We start from the raw sequence: 18,009 nt of genomic DNA, 5'->3' as shown, positions 1-18,009 counted from the left end.
ACTCAAGTACAATCAGGAGAAATGTCTCTAACGGCCAGATAAGACAAACTTTAAAGAGATGACAATATTTCCATGCATATTTTCTTCAGTACTCACTTGGGGGGGCATAAGACTTCTTCAAGAAATTCTTCAATCTTATTTACATCCGTTTTGACCTCATTGTTGAAAGTTATAAATGGTGGGTGGGTCCCCGGAGCCAAGTTCTGCAGGTCTGCAGGCTTCCTGTTAGACAAAATAGTGGTCAAAATCAGGTCATTTTTTACTCTAACTGAGAAGCAACAATACTTTACATTCTCAGAGTGATTCTAAATTTTAAAATATATAAAAATGAATAAGAAATAGTATTTTTTCCACTAAGTATAACAGCCACAATAGTACTCTAGTAAGAAGCAAACATCCACAAAGCACATAATTTAGGAGAAAAAAATTAAAAGTCTTTGATTTTAACCAAAGACAAAGTTCTTCATTCTCATTCCAAATGTAACTGAGGTACTTATTAGAAATGGAGGTGGAATGAGGGGAAGAAGACTTGGGAAGGTCAGTCTCTAGTCTCAACTCTGGCACCAACTCACTGTGTAAAGACGGGCAAACTATAGCTTCTCTACTTCTCTAGGCCTCCCTTTTCTTTTCTTTTTTTTAATAAGAAAGAAGAGCAGCTGATTCCTACAGTCCTTTTCCATAAGATTTCAAATTCAAATGCTACTTCTCCATTTTCCTATAAGTCCAGACTTAACAATGAAAAAGATTATGAGATTTGACTATCTAATATCAAAATTACTTCAATATATAAAAAAACAGCATAAACAAAGGTAAAAAGCAACATAGAATGGAAAAAAATAGTATAGTAAATAAGAAGGATTTTGTCCAAATTCATCAAAAATTCAAGTAGGTATGAGTGAAAATAAATTGATAAGCAATAGGTAAGTGAACGCATGGAAAAGTGTCCGAGACCCCAATCATCAAAGAAATTCAAAATTAAGTAAAATGAAGAAATTTTCCTCCTATGAATTAGGAGAAACTGAAAATACACAGGACACTGATAAAAATGGTGAAACTGTATGCTACCCTATTAAAAAGCAAAATGGCTCACCTAAGCCTACCAATGACTCCTAGAGTCAGTAACATGACAGATATGGTATGCATCCTAATGATAAAGTATGAGGCATACATCACCACCTATGAAATATTCTTACCAAATAAGTCAAACCTGACTCTAAAATTAAGTCTCCTTGGGCAGCTGTCTCTAAAATTGTGATCTAGGGGACCCTTTCATCAGATGGTCCATGAGGTCAAAACCATTCGCATAATACTGACATCATTTACCTTTTCCACTTTCATTCTCTCATGCCTGTACAGTGGAGTTTCCCATAGGCTACTTGGTGTGTGTCATCACAAAGTAATATATACAGAAGCGGATATGAGAATCTGTCTTCTGTCAAGCAGACATTAGATAGGTACAAAAATATAAAACAATGCCACTCTTCTCACTAATTTTGTTTTGGAAAATACAGATATTTTTAATTCTTAAAGAATTTTGTGATAACAATGAGTTCATGATTGTTTTACTTAAATGAATTAGTAAATATTTTAAATTTCTCAGTTTTAATTTCTAATATAGTAAAATCAACAATAACTGAAAGCTCTTTGAGGTCCTCAATAATTTAAGTGTATAAACGGGTCCTGGGACCAAAAAGTTCATTTACAGGAAACACAAGGAGTTACAGAACAAAGTTAAATGATACCACAAGGAAGCAATCAGCCAACTCCAGAATTTGGGGCAGTCTACAGTTCAACTAATCAGATTTCTACCAGTCAATGGCATGGGGACAAAAAGCCACAAATGGGAGTTTGAACGGATTGTTGTGGATTAAGAAAAATTTAAGAGACATAACAACCAAATATGAATAGAATTCGTTTGAATCCTAATTTGAACAAACCAGCCAAAGATAAGATGTTTTGGAGACAACTGGGGAAACTGGATTGTATACTGGGAACTAGATGTTATAATGGCATTGTGGATAGTTAAGGACCTGTCATTATTGTTTGGAGATGTACACTGAAATGAGTAGAGGTGAAATGACAGGATTCCTGGGATGTGCTTTAAAATATTTCAGGGAAAAAAAGAAAAGAAAAGAAAGAACAAGAAGCAAAAAGGGGACAAAGCAACTGGGAGCAAAATCTTAACAGAACTGAAGTTATGGGGAAGTTTATTCTTTCTGTGTATATGTTTGAATACTTTCATAATTAAAAAGATGAACTTAAAAAATTTAAACTTAAAAAAATATTAATATAATATATTGCTTCAAAGAACTTTTCCCCCTACTATAGACCTTCCTTCCTTCCATCCTAACCACAAATGCATGGAATTTGAATAAATAAAGGATATCTTTAAGTGTATCATGAAGGTGAAATACTTTGTCATTAAAAAGAATTTTTAAAATAGAGTGTACCCTAAAATCTATACTCAGCCCAGATTTTCAATTATGGTCTTATTCATATCAATTCTCTCTCTTTCTCCCTTTCTTTCCCTCCCATTGCCCTGCACACACCCCCTTGTCTCTCTCTCAATTTAGGTTTGGAAAGTGCCTCATCTATTACTACATTCCAATCAAATATATAAAGACTTATTAATTATAATTAGTCCAAATGTTCTAACTCAGAGCCTCCCTCTACTCAAGTTCTAGAGCCTATCTCCTTCCCAAGCCAAAGAAAAATAAGACTATCTATCAACTGCTACAAAAACCTAAGCTCCCAAAGAGAACTTTTTAAAGTCAAAATCTAATTTGATTTTCAACTCTTGATTCTTTTACTGAGCATTCCTTCATTGGACAAGGTAAAGTTGAGCACGAAATGATTGGAATACATGAAACTTGAGTAAGTCTTCCAGATGCCCATTTATTTAAATAGTGAGGTATGCCTATAAGGTTTCAGTAACTTTTATAAGTATTCAGCTCCAAGTCAGAACTAATCCTGTTCTGTTTTTCATTTCACTGTTTTTCTCTCCCTGCCTCTGGCCATACCATGTGGCTTGCAGGATCTTAGTTCCCTGACCAGGGACTGAACCTGGGCCCTCAGCAAGGAAAGTGCGCAGTTCTGACCACTGGACTGCCAGGGAATTCCACATTTCATTGGTTTCTTTTTGTTATTCCTTCTTACTCATCATCTTAACCACCTGTTCTTTGATCACTAAAGGGTCCAGCATGCCCAAGACCACAGTCATCTCTAATCTTCAAGTCACCCACTCATGTTCTCACTCAGACTCACATTTGTTCCCACTTATAATTTACTTCCTACTCAACTCAGGAAGACCTTGTACATAATCAAGAGTCTAGAAGTCCTAACAGTTTAGGGTTTACATATTTATTTTCTAATCCTAACACTTTAAAGTTTAAAAAGGTAGCACAAAGGTAAGCAAGAACAACAGTATCTCACCACAGCAAGTAGGGCTAATAAAACTCTATAAAGTACACAAGAGAAAGAGAATACAACATTTCCCATCAACGCCGGTGATGAATAAGAATGTTCTTTAATCTCATCATACACAAACTGTGATCACCTGGAAGGCACTTTTCTCATTCCAAAGTTATAAAATATATCCACCAACATTTTTATGACTAACAAACAGTCCATTAATGCCTAAATATAAGGTAATAATTTTTTCATGAACAGGGTGGATTTAGGTAAGGGAGAAGAAAGAAACCAATGCTTTAAAATAACCCATAAGGGAGGGCAGCAAAATAAATAGCAGCTATTACTTCTATAATACAGCTATTACTTCTATAATAAATTATGACAGCTTTCAAGATCTCAAAACAAAAGTATTTATTAGAGGAGGGATAAAGTTAGCATGGTAGAGAAGAAAGAACCAAAGACCGAATAAAAAAGGACCTGGTTCAAGTCCCTAATTGAACAGCTCTGCCATTCACCAGCTATGTGACTACGTAAATCACAACCCCTTTGGGTCTAGATTTCCTCATTTGTACTATGGATATAAGACTGGCTCTGCCTGTAAAGATCAAATCAAATAATGGGTGTGACAGTGAACTAAACTTTATGCAAGTGATGAAATTGCAGTTTTAAACTCTATTTGAGTCTGATGGTTCAAAACTGGTTATCTAGCATTAACTGGTAATAAGAAATCTGATTAATATAGAGGTATGTAAGTAAAGCGAAACCAGGCATATGCTTACCAATTCTCCTTAATATTAATGACTAGCGAATAGTCTTTCTTGTTTCTGCTAAAAGGCTATAAAGATTTTTTTTAGTAGATGATAAAACTATTTTCAGGATTAACTGCTGAGATAAAGCACAATCATGTTAGGTCCTTACTCCAAGTGAAAGTAAATTTGAGAAGAAACTTTAATGCCCCTAACAGATCAGTAGACGTCAAATAAATGGACAAGTTGTACGCACTGAAGTGACTCACTTAGAAGTTGTTATCAAGTCAGCAACCAGATAGAATCTAAGATTCTTCAACTTCAAGTCCTCACTGGCACTCTAAGGTCTCAGGTGTTTCATCTGACCCACAAAGGCTCATTTTTACAGATGCTTTCGCAGAAACTTAACATTTCAAGAACTGCAGTGTGAGAAAAATGAAACTGAATAAGCAATGGCTAAAATTTTCAGGGCATCTTTGGTTTTTTTCATAAAAGGTCTTCAATAAATATTCAAGAATTCATTCAAATTCATTCAAATGTTTCCCTTAAGTGATATCTAGGAAAAACAAAATGCATAGAATTCATGCCTTGAGATGAGAGCATGAATATTCTCCAATATTTTGGGGGCTTTTTATTTTCACCACTACTTACCAGAGTAAGTTTGTTTCAAGATGAAGAAAAGGAAATATATAAAGAGAAAAAACTAGGGGGGACCTTCAAGATGGCAGAGGAGTGAGACGTGGAGATCACCTTCCTCCCCACAAACACATCAAAAATACTTCTACAAGTGGAACAACTCCTAAAGAACACCTACTGAACGCTAGCAGAAGACCTCAGACTTCCCAAAAGGCAAGAAAATACCCACGTACCTGCGTAGGGCAAAAAAAAAGAAAAAACAGAGACAAAAGACTAGGGATGGGACCTGCAACTCTGGGATGGAGCTGTGAAGGAGGAAAACTCTCCACACCCTTAGGAAGCCCCTTCACTGGTGGAAACAAGGGGTAGGCGGGGGGGAAGCTTTGAAGCCACGGAGGAGAGCACAGCAACAGGGGTGCAGAGAGATTCCCGCACAGAGGATCGGTGCCAACCGGCTCTCACCAGCCTGAGAGGCTTGTCTGCTCACCCACCAGGGCGGGTGGGGGCTGGGAGCTGAGGCTTGGGCTTCGGAGGTCGGATCCCAGGAAGAGGACTGGGGTTGGCTGCGTGAACACAGCCTGAAGGGGGCTAGTGTGCCACAGCTAGCCGGGAGGGAGTCCGGGAAAAAGTCTGGACCTGCCGAAGAGGCAAGAGACCATTGTTTCGGGGTATGGAAGGAGAAGGGATTCCTTTCCCGTGTGCCCACAGTAGGCAGAGCACCACCTAAGTGAGCTCCAGAGACAGGCGCGAGCCATGGCTATCAGCTCGGACCCCTGAGACGGGCATGAAACACTAAGGCTGCTGCCACTGCCACCAAGAATCCTGTGTGCAAGCACAGGTCACTATCCATACCACAGCCCCCGGAGCCTGTGCAGCACGCCACTGCCAGGGTCCCGTGATCCAGGCACAACTTCCCTGGGAGAACACATGGTGCCTCAGGCTGTTGCAACATTAGGGCGGCCTCTGCCGCCACAGGCTCGCCCTGCACTCCAATTATGACTACCGTACCCCTCCCTCCCCCTGGCAGGAGTGAGCCAGAGCCCCCTAATAAGCCGCTGCTTTAACCCTCTCCTGTCTGGGCAGGGAACAGATGCCTGAGGGCAACCTACATGCAGAGGCGGGGCCAAAACCAAAGCTGAACCCCAGGAGCTGGGCAAACAAAGAGGAGAAAGGGAAATTTCTCCGTGCAGCCTCAGGAGCCGCGGATTAAATCCCCACAGTCAACCTGAGGTACCCTGCATCTGTGGAATACCTGAATGGACAACACATCGTCCCAAAATTGAGGCGGTGGACTTTAGGAGCAACTGTAGACTTGGGGTTTGCTGTCTGTGACTGATTTGTTTCTGATATTTATGTTTATCTTAGTTTAGTTTTTAGCACTTGTTATCATTGGTGTATTTGTTTACTGGTTTGGTCGCTCTCTTTTTTTTTTTAATTTTTTTTTTTTTATGTTAATAATTTACTTTTCTTTCTTTTTTTCTCCCTTTTCTTCTGAGCTGTGTGGCTGACAGGGTCTTGGTGCTCCAGCCTGGTATCAGGCCTGAGCCTCTGAGGTGTGAGAGCCGACTTCAGGAAACTGGACCGACAGAAACCTCCTGGCCCCACGTAATATCAATCTGCAAGAGCTCTCCCAGAGATCTCCATCACAATGCTAAGACCCAGCTCCACCCAACGGCCAGCAAGCTCCAGTGCTGGATGCCCCATGCCAAACAACTAGTAAGACAGGAACGCAACCCCACCCATTAGCAGAGAGGCTGCCTAAAATCATACTAAGTTAACAGACACCTCAACACCAGACGCAGCCCTGCCCACCAGAGAGACAAGATCTAGCCCCACCCACCAGAACACAGGCACCAGTCCCCTCCACCAGGAAGCCTACACAAGCCACTGAAACAACCTCACCCACTGGGGGCAGACACCAAAAACAACGGGAACTATGAACCTGCAGCCTGCGAAAAGGAGACCCCAAACAGAGTAAGTTAAACAAAATGAGAAGACAGAGAAATATGCAGCAGATGAAGGAGCAAGGTAAACACCCACCAGACCAAACAAATGAAGAGGAAATAGGCAGTCTACCTGAAAAAGAATTCAGAGTAATGATAGTAAAGATGAGGCAAAATCTTGGAAATAGAATCGAGAAAATACAAGAAACGTTTAACAAGGACCTAGAAGAACTAAAGAGCAAACAAACGATGAACAACATAATAAATGAAATTAAAATATCTCTAGAAAGAATCAATAGCAGAATAACTGAGGCAAAAGAACAATAAGTGACGTGGAAGATAAAACGTGGAAATAACTACCACAGAGCAGAATAAAGAAAAAAGAATGAAAAGAATTGAGGACAGTCTCAGAGACCTCTGGGATAACATTAAAACGCAACAACATTTGAATTATAGGGGTCCCAGAAGAAGAAGAGAAAAAGAAAGGAACTGAGAAAATATGTGAAGAGATTATAGTTGAAAACTTCCCTAATATGGGAAAATAAATAGTCAATCAAGTCCAGGAAGCACAGAGAGTCCCATACAGGATAAATCCAAGGAGAAACATGCGAAGACACATATTAATCAAACTATCAAAAATTAAATACAAAGAAAAAATATTGGGCTTCCCTGGTGGCGCAGTGGTTGAGAGTCTGCCTGTTGATGCAGGGGACACAGGTTCGAGCCCTGGTCTGGGAGGATCCCACATGCCACGGAGCAACTGGGCCTGTGAGCCACAACTACTGAGTCTGCGCATCTGGAGACCGTGCTCCGCAACGAGAGGCCACAATAGTGAGAGGCCCGCGCACCGCGATGAAGAGTGGCCCCTGCTCGCCGCAACTGGAGAAAGCCCTCGCACAGAAACGAAGACCCAACACAGCCAAAAATAAATAAATAAATTTTAAAAAAGAAAAAAATTATTTGATGGAGAAATTAAAACCTTTACAGACAAGCAAAACTTAAGAGAATTCAACATCACCAAACTAGCTTTACAACAAATGCTGAAGGAACTTCTCTAGGCAGGAAACACAAGAGGAGAAAAAGACCTCCAAAAACAAACCCAAAACAATTAAGAAAATGGTAATAGGAACATACATATCGATAATTACCTTAAATGTAAATGGATTAAATGCTCCAACCAAAAGACATAGACTGGCTGAATGGATACAAAAACAAGACCTGTATATATGCTGTCTACAAGAGACCCACTTCAGACCTAGGGACACATACAGACTGAAAGTGAGGGGATGGAAAAAGATATTCCATGCAAATGGAAATCAAAAGAAAGCTGGAGTAGCAATTCTCGTATCAGACAAAATAGACTTTAAAATAAATACTACTATAAGGGATCCATCCAAGAAGAAGATTGCAAATATTTATGCACCCAACATATAAGTCGCAAAAACAGAAATACAGATCAATGGAAAGGGATAGAAAGCCCAGACATAAACCCACACACATATGGTCACCTTACTTTTAATAAAGGAGGCAAGACTATACAATGGAGAAAAGACAGCCTCTTCAATTAAGTGGTGTTGAGAAAACTGGACAGCTACATGTGAAAGAATGAAATCAGAACACTCCCTAACACCATCCTAGAGAAATGGAAATAAAAACAAAAATAAACAAATGGGACCTAATGAAACTTAAAAGCTTTTGCACAGCAAAGGAAACCAGAAACAAGACGAAAATAGGAGAAAATATTTGCAAACAAAGCAACTGACAAAGGATTAATCTCCAAAATACATAAGCAGCTCATGCAGTATAAAAAAAAAAAAAAAAGGTTCTCATGAACCTAGGGGCAGGGCAGGACAGGAATAAAGACACAGATGTAGAGAATGGACTTGAGGACATGGGAAGGGGCAAGGTAAGCTGGGATGAAGTGAGAGAATAGCACTGACATATATACACTACCAAATGTAAAACAGATAGCTAGTGGGAAGCAGCTGCATAGTACAGGGAGATCAGCTCAGTGCTTTGTGACCACCTAGAGGGGTGGGATAGGGAGAGTGGGAGGGAGACGCAAGAGGGAGGGGATATGGGGATATATGTATACATATAGCTGATTCACTTTGTTATACAGCAGAAACTAACACAACATTGTAAAGCAACTATACTCCAATGAAGATGTTTAAAATTTTTTTTTAATTTTAAAAAAATTTAAAAACTGGATGGTGAATACTCATTAAAAAAAAAAGAAAAAACTAAAATAAGATACAGAAAGAAAGGGAAAGACAGGAATGAAAAGGAGACATCTTATAGGAGCTAATACTTTAAGCAACTTAAGTGGCTTAATTGCAATTAAAATTTAATTCAGCACAAACAATTGGAGGCCCTCGGGCTGGTGGCTCGGTTCCAGCTGCTTGGTATAAAATGAGTACAGCACAGCCACAGGACACTGGAGCTGGTCCTTAAAAATGACCTACTGTAACTAGTTGACTCACTAAATGGAGAGAAAAAAATACGAAGTATGTAGACTCACAAGTTAATTGAGTTCCCTTTTAAAACTTTAAAGGTGTTGATTTTCAAGGCATAGAATTATTTCATACAAATCAAGAGAATGCTGGACACCAGATGGCGAATAAGCAAAAAAAGATAACACAAATCTTTGGTTTCAGATCACTTTACTCCTATTAATTATCCTTCACTAGATTTGCTATATTCTGACTAATACTAAAGTCACTAACTGAATGACTGAATTGTGAACATCAAACCACACACACCAAGATCCCAGTTACTAAGTATTTTGTCTGTGTGTCCCGTTCAACCAGTTAAAGGATTTTATTTATTGTGATTAAATGTGGTATACTGCTGATCTCTGTCTACTTTAATGTCAACTTGTGGAGCAATCATTTTAGAACAAAATAGCACCCATGAAAAGGTATCAAAAATTCAGCTTTTATGATGCTCAACAGATTTTATTTATAGTTTATAAGCAGAGTTTATACTGACAACAGGTTTAGAAAACCTTTCACTAACAATCCATTTTTCTATTTCAGCTCTTAGTGGCCTCAACAGGATTTTTCATCTTTGAAATTATCTTGAAAAAGAACAAAAGACATGTGGCAGTGGCAGTGAAATTATGTCTGTCTCTGTCTCTATCTCTCTCTGTCTCACACACACACACACACACACACACACAGGGTATGTATACATGTGATTCAAAATGCATTCATGAGACCCATATCTTGAATTGTAGGACCATTCTAACAAGGTCTTCACGTAGCCCAAGTCAACTTTACAAAGGGGAAGAACAGAGTCTGTACTTCCCTGACTGACCAGCAGCAGGAAATGATTTCTCTAAAAGGCTGGCCTGTTCCACTCCACTTAGTCTCTCTGTATGTGTTATTCATGCTGCTGTGTACTGAAGATGTACCTGGAACTCAAACTGATCTCTCAACTTGCTGAAGACTATTTTCAGAAGGGTAGAACCACAGAGACATGATAATGAAAGCAAATTACCTGAAGAATCTATTTGGAAATCAGATTTTGTTCTGAGTTTATAACTCCTTTTAAGATATACAGAACTATCAGTTTTATAGTTCTGCTGTAACATTTTAAACTATAACAAAATTGTTAAAGTTTAAACTATTATAATAATAATGCAAAACCTTATGCCATGATCATGGCAATTTACTTGTGGGTCTGACTCATACAATGTTACAAATGGTATGCTGACTTCTGAAGCAGAAGGAACTGGTGACACCACAAAGGATGAGACAGTTTCAATGTTTAAGGTGGGAATGGGAAAAATGAAAACAAATATTTCCCAGACTTTTAAAGTGGTCTTCTCCAATTTATCTATTTTCTCAGAGAATATCATGGAGGAGGAATTTTATTCACTGGTAACATAGCAGATATCACTGCTTTTACAATAAAAAGCTTATTTCTTAAAGTTATCATTTCCACTCTTATTTCCCAAAACCAGAAGAGTTTACCGTAACAACTATATGGCCACACTCAGCTATATCCAAGTCAATGTCTCAGTGTGTATATGTATGTGTGTCTGTCTCTCTCTCTTATTACTGTTCTCACGCTTCCTTCTTTCTCTTCCCCCAGCCTACCTCTCAGGCTTATCTGTGCTCTAATGATGCTGATCTCTGATTTAAGAACTTCTGAGCATAATGAAGATAATGGAAGTCTTCAAATAAAGATCTTGATCACTGCCATGAACCTGTCAGCCACAAAGGCCCTGTAACACCAGTGTGATAAAAATAATAAATTCTATTCAATAATAGGTCTGAAAATGGTCTGCTAACAGTAGTAAAAAGTACCCTGAACAGTGTTTAGCACGTAATAGACAATGAAGAAATGTTAGTTTATTTTTCCCTTCTTTCTTACTGAGATTAAAAATGAGGTAACTGACCTCCAAGAAGATGAGACAGCTTGCCCAGCGAAATCAGAGACAGGGCTCTCTCCACACAGAACCAGGTCTCTACCCCTAACACTTTCTGCTGTGCCATGGTTGCTCCCCTTTTGATGACACATGATAACATCCTGAAATGTGTCCCATATTTTAATATTTTCACTTATATTTACCTGAAGCTTTTGTTCAAATGGCAGTTGATATAAACCTGAATTCCTAAAGCTTGGGAACTATTTTTTTTTTTAATCTGAAAGTTCTGTAATACGACTGCAGCATAAACAAAAAATTAGGTTTAGAAATTACTCCCACAAAAGTATGAAGGCAGCACTCGCAGGAAGCAATGGAAGGTTGTTCCAAGCCTCACAGGGGCATATGAATACCACCAGCACAGTCACTAACACCGACTGAGCTTCAAAGAGAACATGTTACACAGTGCCAGAACTAGAAACTGGCTTGTTCTTATGGATGAAATGTCATTTAACAATAATTTTTTCAGAGCAGAGAGTGGGCTTCTAAAAAGCTCTCAGTAGAGTTCTATTGCTCTCTGCCAGTTTGTTCTGGGATCAGTACATTTCATCAAGAAATTAGGCAATTATCAGGAAAAGCAGGAAAATAAGCACTATAGGCACCAAATCTTTCTCCCCTACAGCTTTCTAAAAACAATCATATTTAAAGTTTTAAAGTTAAGAATATATTATGAAAGGTACTTTTTACTACAGCATGTTTTAGTCCTCTGTGACAACTTTATTTTATTTATACTGGTTTTTTTTTGAGCCAACGTTCACTCTCTTGGGGTACCTTCTCTTTGAAATCTTACTTAAGACTATATATATAAGCGTGCAAACTCATAGAAAAGGTCTGGAAGGATGGTAAAGAGCAAACCTAAATGCAATTATCTCTGTGAAGGGGAACCTGATGACCAAGGTTAGGGATGAAGGGGACTCATTATCATGTACTACTTGTACACTTTTAACTGACCTTAAGAAGGATTTTTTTATATGTACTGTAGACCTAAGACTTTTAAAGAAAGCTAAAGAATATAGGCTCCAGTATTAAGTGTTCTCTGTAGATTTTACACAAAGCTCTAGGAAATAAACACACATCTTCTTTGAGTAGCAAATTTTCTAATTAGGAGGCCCTGAATCTTTCATCCTACTTCCCATGTGTCACTTTTTACATGTAGGGCACATTACTCCTAAACATATACAAATCCCCAAATATCAATCAACTTCCAAGAATAATGCCATCAACACTTGGTAAACGAAAAGTGAAACAGATGACTTAGAAACAGCCGTTATGAGTTCACTTCCTTTTCTGAACCAGATTCCCATCGTTTATGGTTCTATTACTGGTGTGCACCACAACCAAGCACTGTATTGAGCTGTTCAAAGAAGGCTTTTTCAAAGCATGTTAGTCAACTCACTTGCTCCAAGCCAAAAATGGAATAGGAGAAATCCACGTATTTTAAGACACACTAAGGGTGTGTTCTTGGCGGCACGGTCTATTTTTAGGAGTTATATTGGGAAACTCCCTTTGTGAATGCATGTAGGAAAAAAACAGTAATAGAAGGGTAACTATATAAATTATTTCATTCTTACAATAGCTCTGTCCAATATGAGCTAGGTATGTCTTCAAATGAGCCTGTAGTTCTTACAATTCCCAAAGGCTTATTTCTACATTCATATATATAACCAAAGGGGTTCCTGGAAGACTTTATGGCTTATTTTCAATAAATAGATTTTAAGTCTGCAAAATCTCAATTAAGTGAAGTAAAAAATAAATTTTAAGGAACTGACAGGGGTCCCAGAGAATGCTAACCTAGAGCAGGGAATGGGATTACAGCTGTCAGGTAATTCTCACATTGTGATGCCCAGAAGGAGAATGTTCATGAATTCTGCTCCCCATCCAGTGATAGCCTGTCATTATTTTTTCTTGGACACTGCACATGTCTAATAAGCTTAAAAAATAAGTAGCAAAGCATTTTTTGCTTTGTGGCATTTGTGTCAAGAGGAATACATTTCCACTGCCAAATCCCAGATTTTCTATTGGTAAAAATGTTCTCAACCCTTGGTTTAAATCTTTTTTTTTTTTTTTAAGTATGAATGTTCTTCGCCTCAGACCTGTCTGCTAAGGGAGAATAGAAGTTACTGAGTAAAAAAAGCTTACTGCTCTCAGGGCTCTTCTCCGCCCTCTCCACTTTGGTCTGTAGAGAGAAAGTCAGAAACAACCCTTCACCTAGCAAGAACAATCACAGGGCCATAGATAACTGCTCTTATTCTTAATTGTATTTAACCAAATATGGTTAAAATCATATTATAGAAAACTCCTATTATGCTTTGAAAAGTAGATGAAATGAAAAAGACCACAGCAGTAATCAGCCTCCAAAAATCCCACTCTTGGTTTTAAAGATCCAGATTGTATAGGCCATGTGTCTACGAGCACATTTGAGAAGTCGTCTGCTTAGAAAGTTCTGCATAGTTACATGTTTATGTGTAAAGTCAAAGATTTCACTGCTTCTACCCTAGAACAGCTCCTGGTGCTGCTCTTGATATTATAAGGTAAACATACAATAAGCTCCTAAAAAGACTGAGAGGCCACAAGCAATATACTTACATTGTGAATTATCCATAATACTTATACAAGTTAAATGTGCCCATAAATCAGCTGAACTTTAATACATTTCTTTATAGAACATATGCAAGCAAAGTGAGGGATGAGGAGAGGATCAAACTGAGAACATCAAGTTGATCCCCAACTACAACCAAATCTTACCTTTTCAGGTCAACAGTTGTGACACTAAACACAACTCCTTTGAGCCAAAGAATCATGAAGAGCCTCTGGGAAAAGGGGCAGTTTCCTATGCTTTCACCATCACTGCCAGCCTGGAAACAGAAATAAACATTAAAAAACAAGGCCAAAGTGATGATACACAAAACAATAGACCTTTTCCTGAATTTTAGTCAAGGGTACTAGGAGACAGGAAAAGTTGCATTGTGGAAGGAAGAAATTCAGGTCTTTCATTTGCCTCTTTCTCTTTTTTTTGTTTTGGCCACACTGCACAGCTTGCAGGATCTTAATTCCCTGACCAGGGATTGAACCCAGGCCCTCGGAAGTGAAAGCACAGAGTCCTAACCACTGGACCACCAGGGAATTCCCGCATCTTTTTCTTAAAAATGGCCAGTCTAATATAGCGCTGTCCAAGAGAGCTATCTGCAATGATAGAAAGTACCTGAATTATCACTGTCCAATACAGTAGTCATTTGTGACATACGGCTAATGAGTACTTAAAATGTGGCTAGTTCAAGTGAACTGAATTTTATTTACTTTTAATTAATTTATATTTAAACAGCCACACATGGCTAATGGCAACCTTATTGGACAGCACAGGTCCAATCAATCCCTAGGGGGTACATATATCCTTGCGTCAGGGCAAAGACTATCATAGGTTTTATGAAACGTAAGTCATTTCTTGTTCTATGAAACAGTATTCTTTAGAGGGCAACATAAAAAGGGAAACGTGTGCCTCTCTCCAAAGGGTAAAATAACTGCCAACCTCCCCCACATTAAGCAAAATTATTCATGGGACTTCCCTGGTGGTCCAGTGGTTAAGACTCCACACTCCCAAGGCAGAGGGCCTGGCTTCTATCCCTGGTCAGGGAACTAGATCCCGTACGCTGCACTAAGAGCCCACATGCCGCAACTAAAATATCCCATATGTCACAACTAAGACACAGTGCAGCCAAACAAATAAATAAATATTTTTTTAAAAAGTATTCATTATAAAAATCCCATACCTTGTTTACACATTCCCTCAGGGAACAAGAAAATAACAAAAGATATCTTTATAATAAGTTATTTGTAATCCTACTTAATAAATGAAGCAGCTGACTTCCCTGAGCTCTACGATAACACAATTTTCCTAAAAATTAGAGTGGGACAAATCTTGAATTCCATCAAGTATGCCCCCCAAGTTTAAAAAGGAGGGAAGGGGGAGGAGGAAATGAAAGAGCGAGCAAGCAGGCTGGAAGAGAACATTCTGACACTCACTAGCAGCCAACACAGCCCTCTTCACCATAAAGTCTATGAATAGAGCCAGAAACTAACTTTCAACAAGTCACTCAAAGATGCTGGGTAGAAGTACTGTTTATTATCCTGAAGTAACTCTCAAAAACTTCAGAAGGCATTTCAGTAAAATGCTACATTAGTAAAGTCATTAATTCCTAAACTAGTGGGGAAATGGAGGGGAGTTAAAAAAAATAAAAGAAGTTACCTGATTAAATATAATACAGGGGACTCCCCTGGTGGCGCAGAGGTTGGGAATCCGCCTGCCAGTGCAGGTGACACAGGTTCGAGCCCTGGTCCAGGAAGATCCCATATGCCGCGGAGCAACTAAGCCCATGCACCACAACTACTGAGCCCACGTGCCACAACTACTGAAGCCCACGTGCCCTAGAGCCCCTGCTCCACAACAAGAGAAGCCACCAAAATGAGAAGGCTGCACACTGCACCGAAGAGTAACCCCTGCTCGCCACAACTAGAGAAAGCCCATGTGCAGCAACAAAGACCCAACACAGCCAAAAATAAATAAATAAATAAATAACTTAGCATGTGCACTCTTCAGGATAAATCTGGAAAACGCCTTTGTATTAACTGCTCTCCTAAAACTCATGACAATTCAAATAAGAAGTACTGCCATGATTAAGTTTTTCCAAAGTCATAACAGCACTAGAAAATTGGCAGCTACTAGCCAGATGATGTTTTCATAAAGTAGAGTGAAACTGTGGAAAAACTCGGATGTCCAGTAGTCATAAATCAAAAACTCCCTCCTTTAATCCAAGTTGTACTAATAAAATTCCATTTCAACAAAGTTAAAGAATCAAAATTACTCTCTTCAGTATGAATTACAATAAATACAACCTATTGGTTCAACTGACTGAGGAGGTGAGGAGGATATTATGGTATAATGGAAAGCATACTACACTGGGAATCAGGGTATCTTATTCTGCATCCAGTTTTTATTAATGTTAAAAATGAACACATAGCATCTAAAAAAAGTATGCTTTTTTTTTACTGCTTCTAACGGTAACATATACACTCATCTTAAATTTTTTTATTAAATGAAATTCTTTAAATTCTATACTGCTTTAAAATTTTCAAAAATTTCACACACATGATTTCATATAATCCCAAAATAACTCTTTTTTACTCCTACCACTCTATTGCCCCTTCCCCCCCACCACTAGTAACCACTAGTTCGTGCTCTATATCTATGAGTCTGCTTCTTCTGGTTTATTCACTAGTTTGTTGCATTTTTTAGATTCCACATATAAGTGATATCATACAGTATTTGTCTTTCTCTGTCTGACTTATTTCACTTAGCATAATGCCCTCCAAGTCTATCCATGTTGCTGCAAATGGCAAAATTTCATTCTTTTTTATGGCTCAGTAGTATTCCATTGTATACATACATCACATCTTCTTTATCCATTCATCTGTTGATGGGCACTTAGGTTATTTCCATACCATCACTATTGTAAATAATGCTGCTATGAACATTAAGGTGCATGTATCTTTTTGAATTAGTGTTTTTGTGCTTTTTCAGATATACATCCAGGAATGGGACTCCTGGGTCATATAGCAGTCCAATTTTTAGTTTTTGGGGAAACTTCCATACTGCTTTCCACAGTGACTGCACCAATTTACATTCCCACCAATAGTGTCCAAGGGTTCCCTTTTCTCCACATCCTTGCCAACATCTGCAATTTGCATTCTTTTTGATGATCGCCATTCTGACCGGTGTAAGGTGATATCTCATTGTGGTTTTCATTTGCATTTCCCTGATTATTAGTGATGTTAAGCATCTTTTCATGTGCCTATTGGCCATCTGCATTTCCTCTTTGGAAAAATGTCTATTCAGTTCTTCAGCCCATTTTTTAATCTGATTGTTTTTTAATGTTGAGTTGTATGAGCTGGTTATATATTTTGTATATTAATGGATATTAACCCCTTATCGGTCATATCATTTGCAAATGTCTTCTTCCATTCAATAGGTTGTGCTTTCATTTTGTCATTGGTTTCCTTCACTGTGCAAAAGTTTTTAACTTTCATTAGGTCCCGTTTGTTTATTTTGCTTTTGTTTCCTTTGCTTTAGTAGACGGATCCAAACAAATATTGCTGCAATTTATGTCAAATAGTTTCATGTGACTTTTAAGTTAATCTATATCAAAGGAAGCCACTTTATAAATTTAGACAGCTAATTTAGATAGAATCCATGCTAAAGGTAAAACTTTAAAACCTCACTTATCTATGTTTTCCTCTAGGAGTTTTATAGTATCTGGTCTTACATTTAGGTTTTTAATCAATTTGAGTTTATTTTTGTATATGGTATTAGAGAATATTCTAATTTCATTCTTTTACATGTGGCTCCAGTTTTCCCAACACTATTTATTGAAGAGACTGTCTTTTCTCCATCGTATATTCTTGTCTCTTTTGTCGTAGATTAATTGACCATAGGTGCATGGGTTTATTTCTGGGATTTCTACCCTGTTCCATTGAACTATAAGTTTGTCTTTGTGCCAATACCATACGGTTTTGATTATTATAGCTTTGTAGTATAGTCTGAGGTCAGGGAGCATGATTTCTCCCCCTCTGTTCTTCTCTCCAAGATTGTTTTGGCTACTTGGGGTCTTTTGTGTTTTCATACAATTTTTTAAATTATTTGTTCTAGTTCTGTGGAAAATGCCATTGGTATTTGGATAGGGATTGCACTGATCTGTAGATTGCCTTGGATGTTATGGTCATTTTAACAATATTAATTCTTCCAGTCCAAGAACATGGTATATCTTTCCATCTGTTTCTGTTGTCTTCA

At 38.2% G+C, this 18,009-nt stretch overlaps 1 protein-coding gene across 3 annotated transcripts in view; it reads right to left on the bottom strand.

The window, feature by feature from the left end:
* The window catches only part of CLIC4 (CLIC family member 4), an 85,818-nt gene that overhangs the window by 32,666 nt on the left and 35,143 nt on the right, over window positions 1-18,009 (bottom strand). For all 3 annotated transcript variants that reach the window (XM_024766709.1, XM_024766708.1, XM_024766707.1), the window contains 2 exons: window positions 13,914-14,023; window positions 97-222 (listed from right to left, as the gene is read on the bottom strand). In XM_024766709.1, the coding sequence (XP_024622477.1) occupies window positions 97-222; window positions 13,914-14,023 (236 nt within the window). The remainder of the gene's footprint in view (window positions 1-96; window positions 223-13,913; window positions 14,024-18,009) is intronic.

Source organism: Neophocaena asiaeorientalis, unplaced genomic scaffold (assembly GCF_003031525.2).
Source record: "Neophocaena asiaeorientalis asiaeorientalis breed wild unplaced genomic scaffold, Neophocaena_asiaeorientalis_V1.1 scaffold79, whole genome shotgun sequence".
NCBI lineage: Eukaryota > Metazoa > Chordata > Mammalia > Artiodactyla > Phocoenidae > Neophocaena > Neophocaena asiaeorientalis.
The sequence above is the reverse complement of the archived record's forward strand: the minus strand, read 5'-3'. Positions and strand labels throughout refer to the sequence as shown.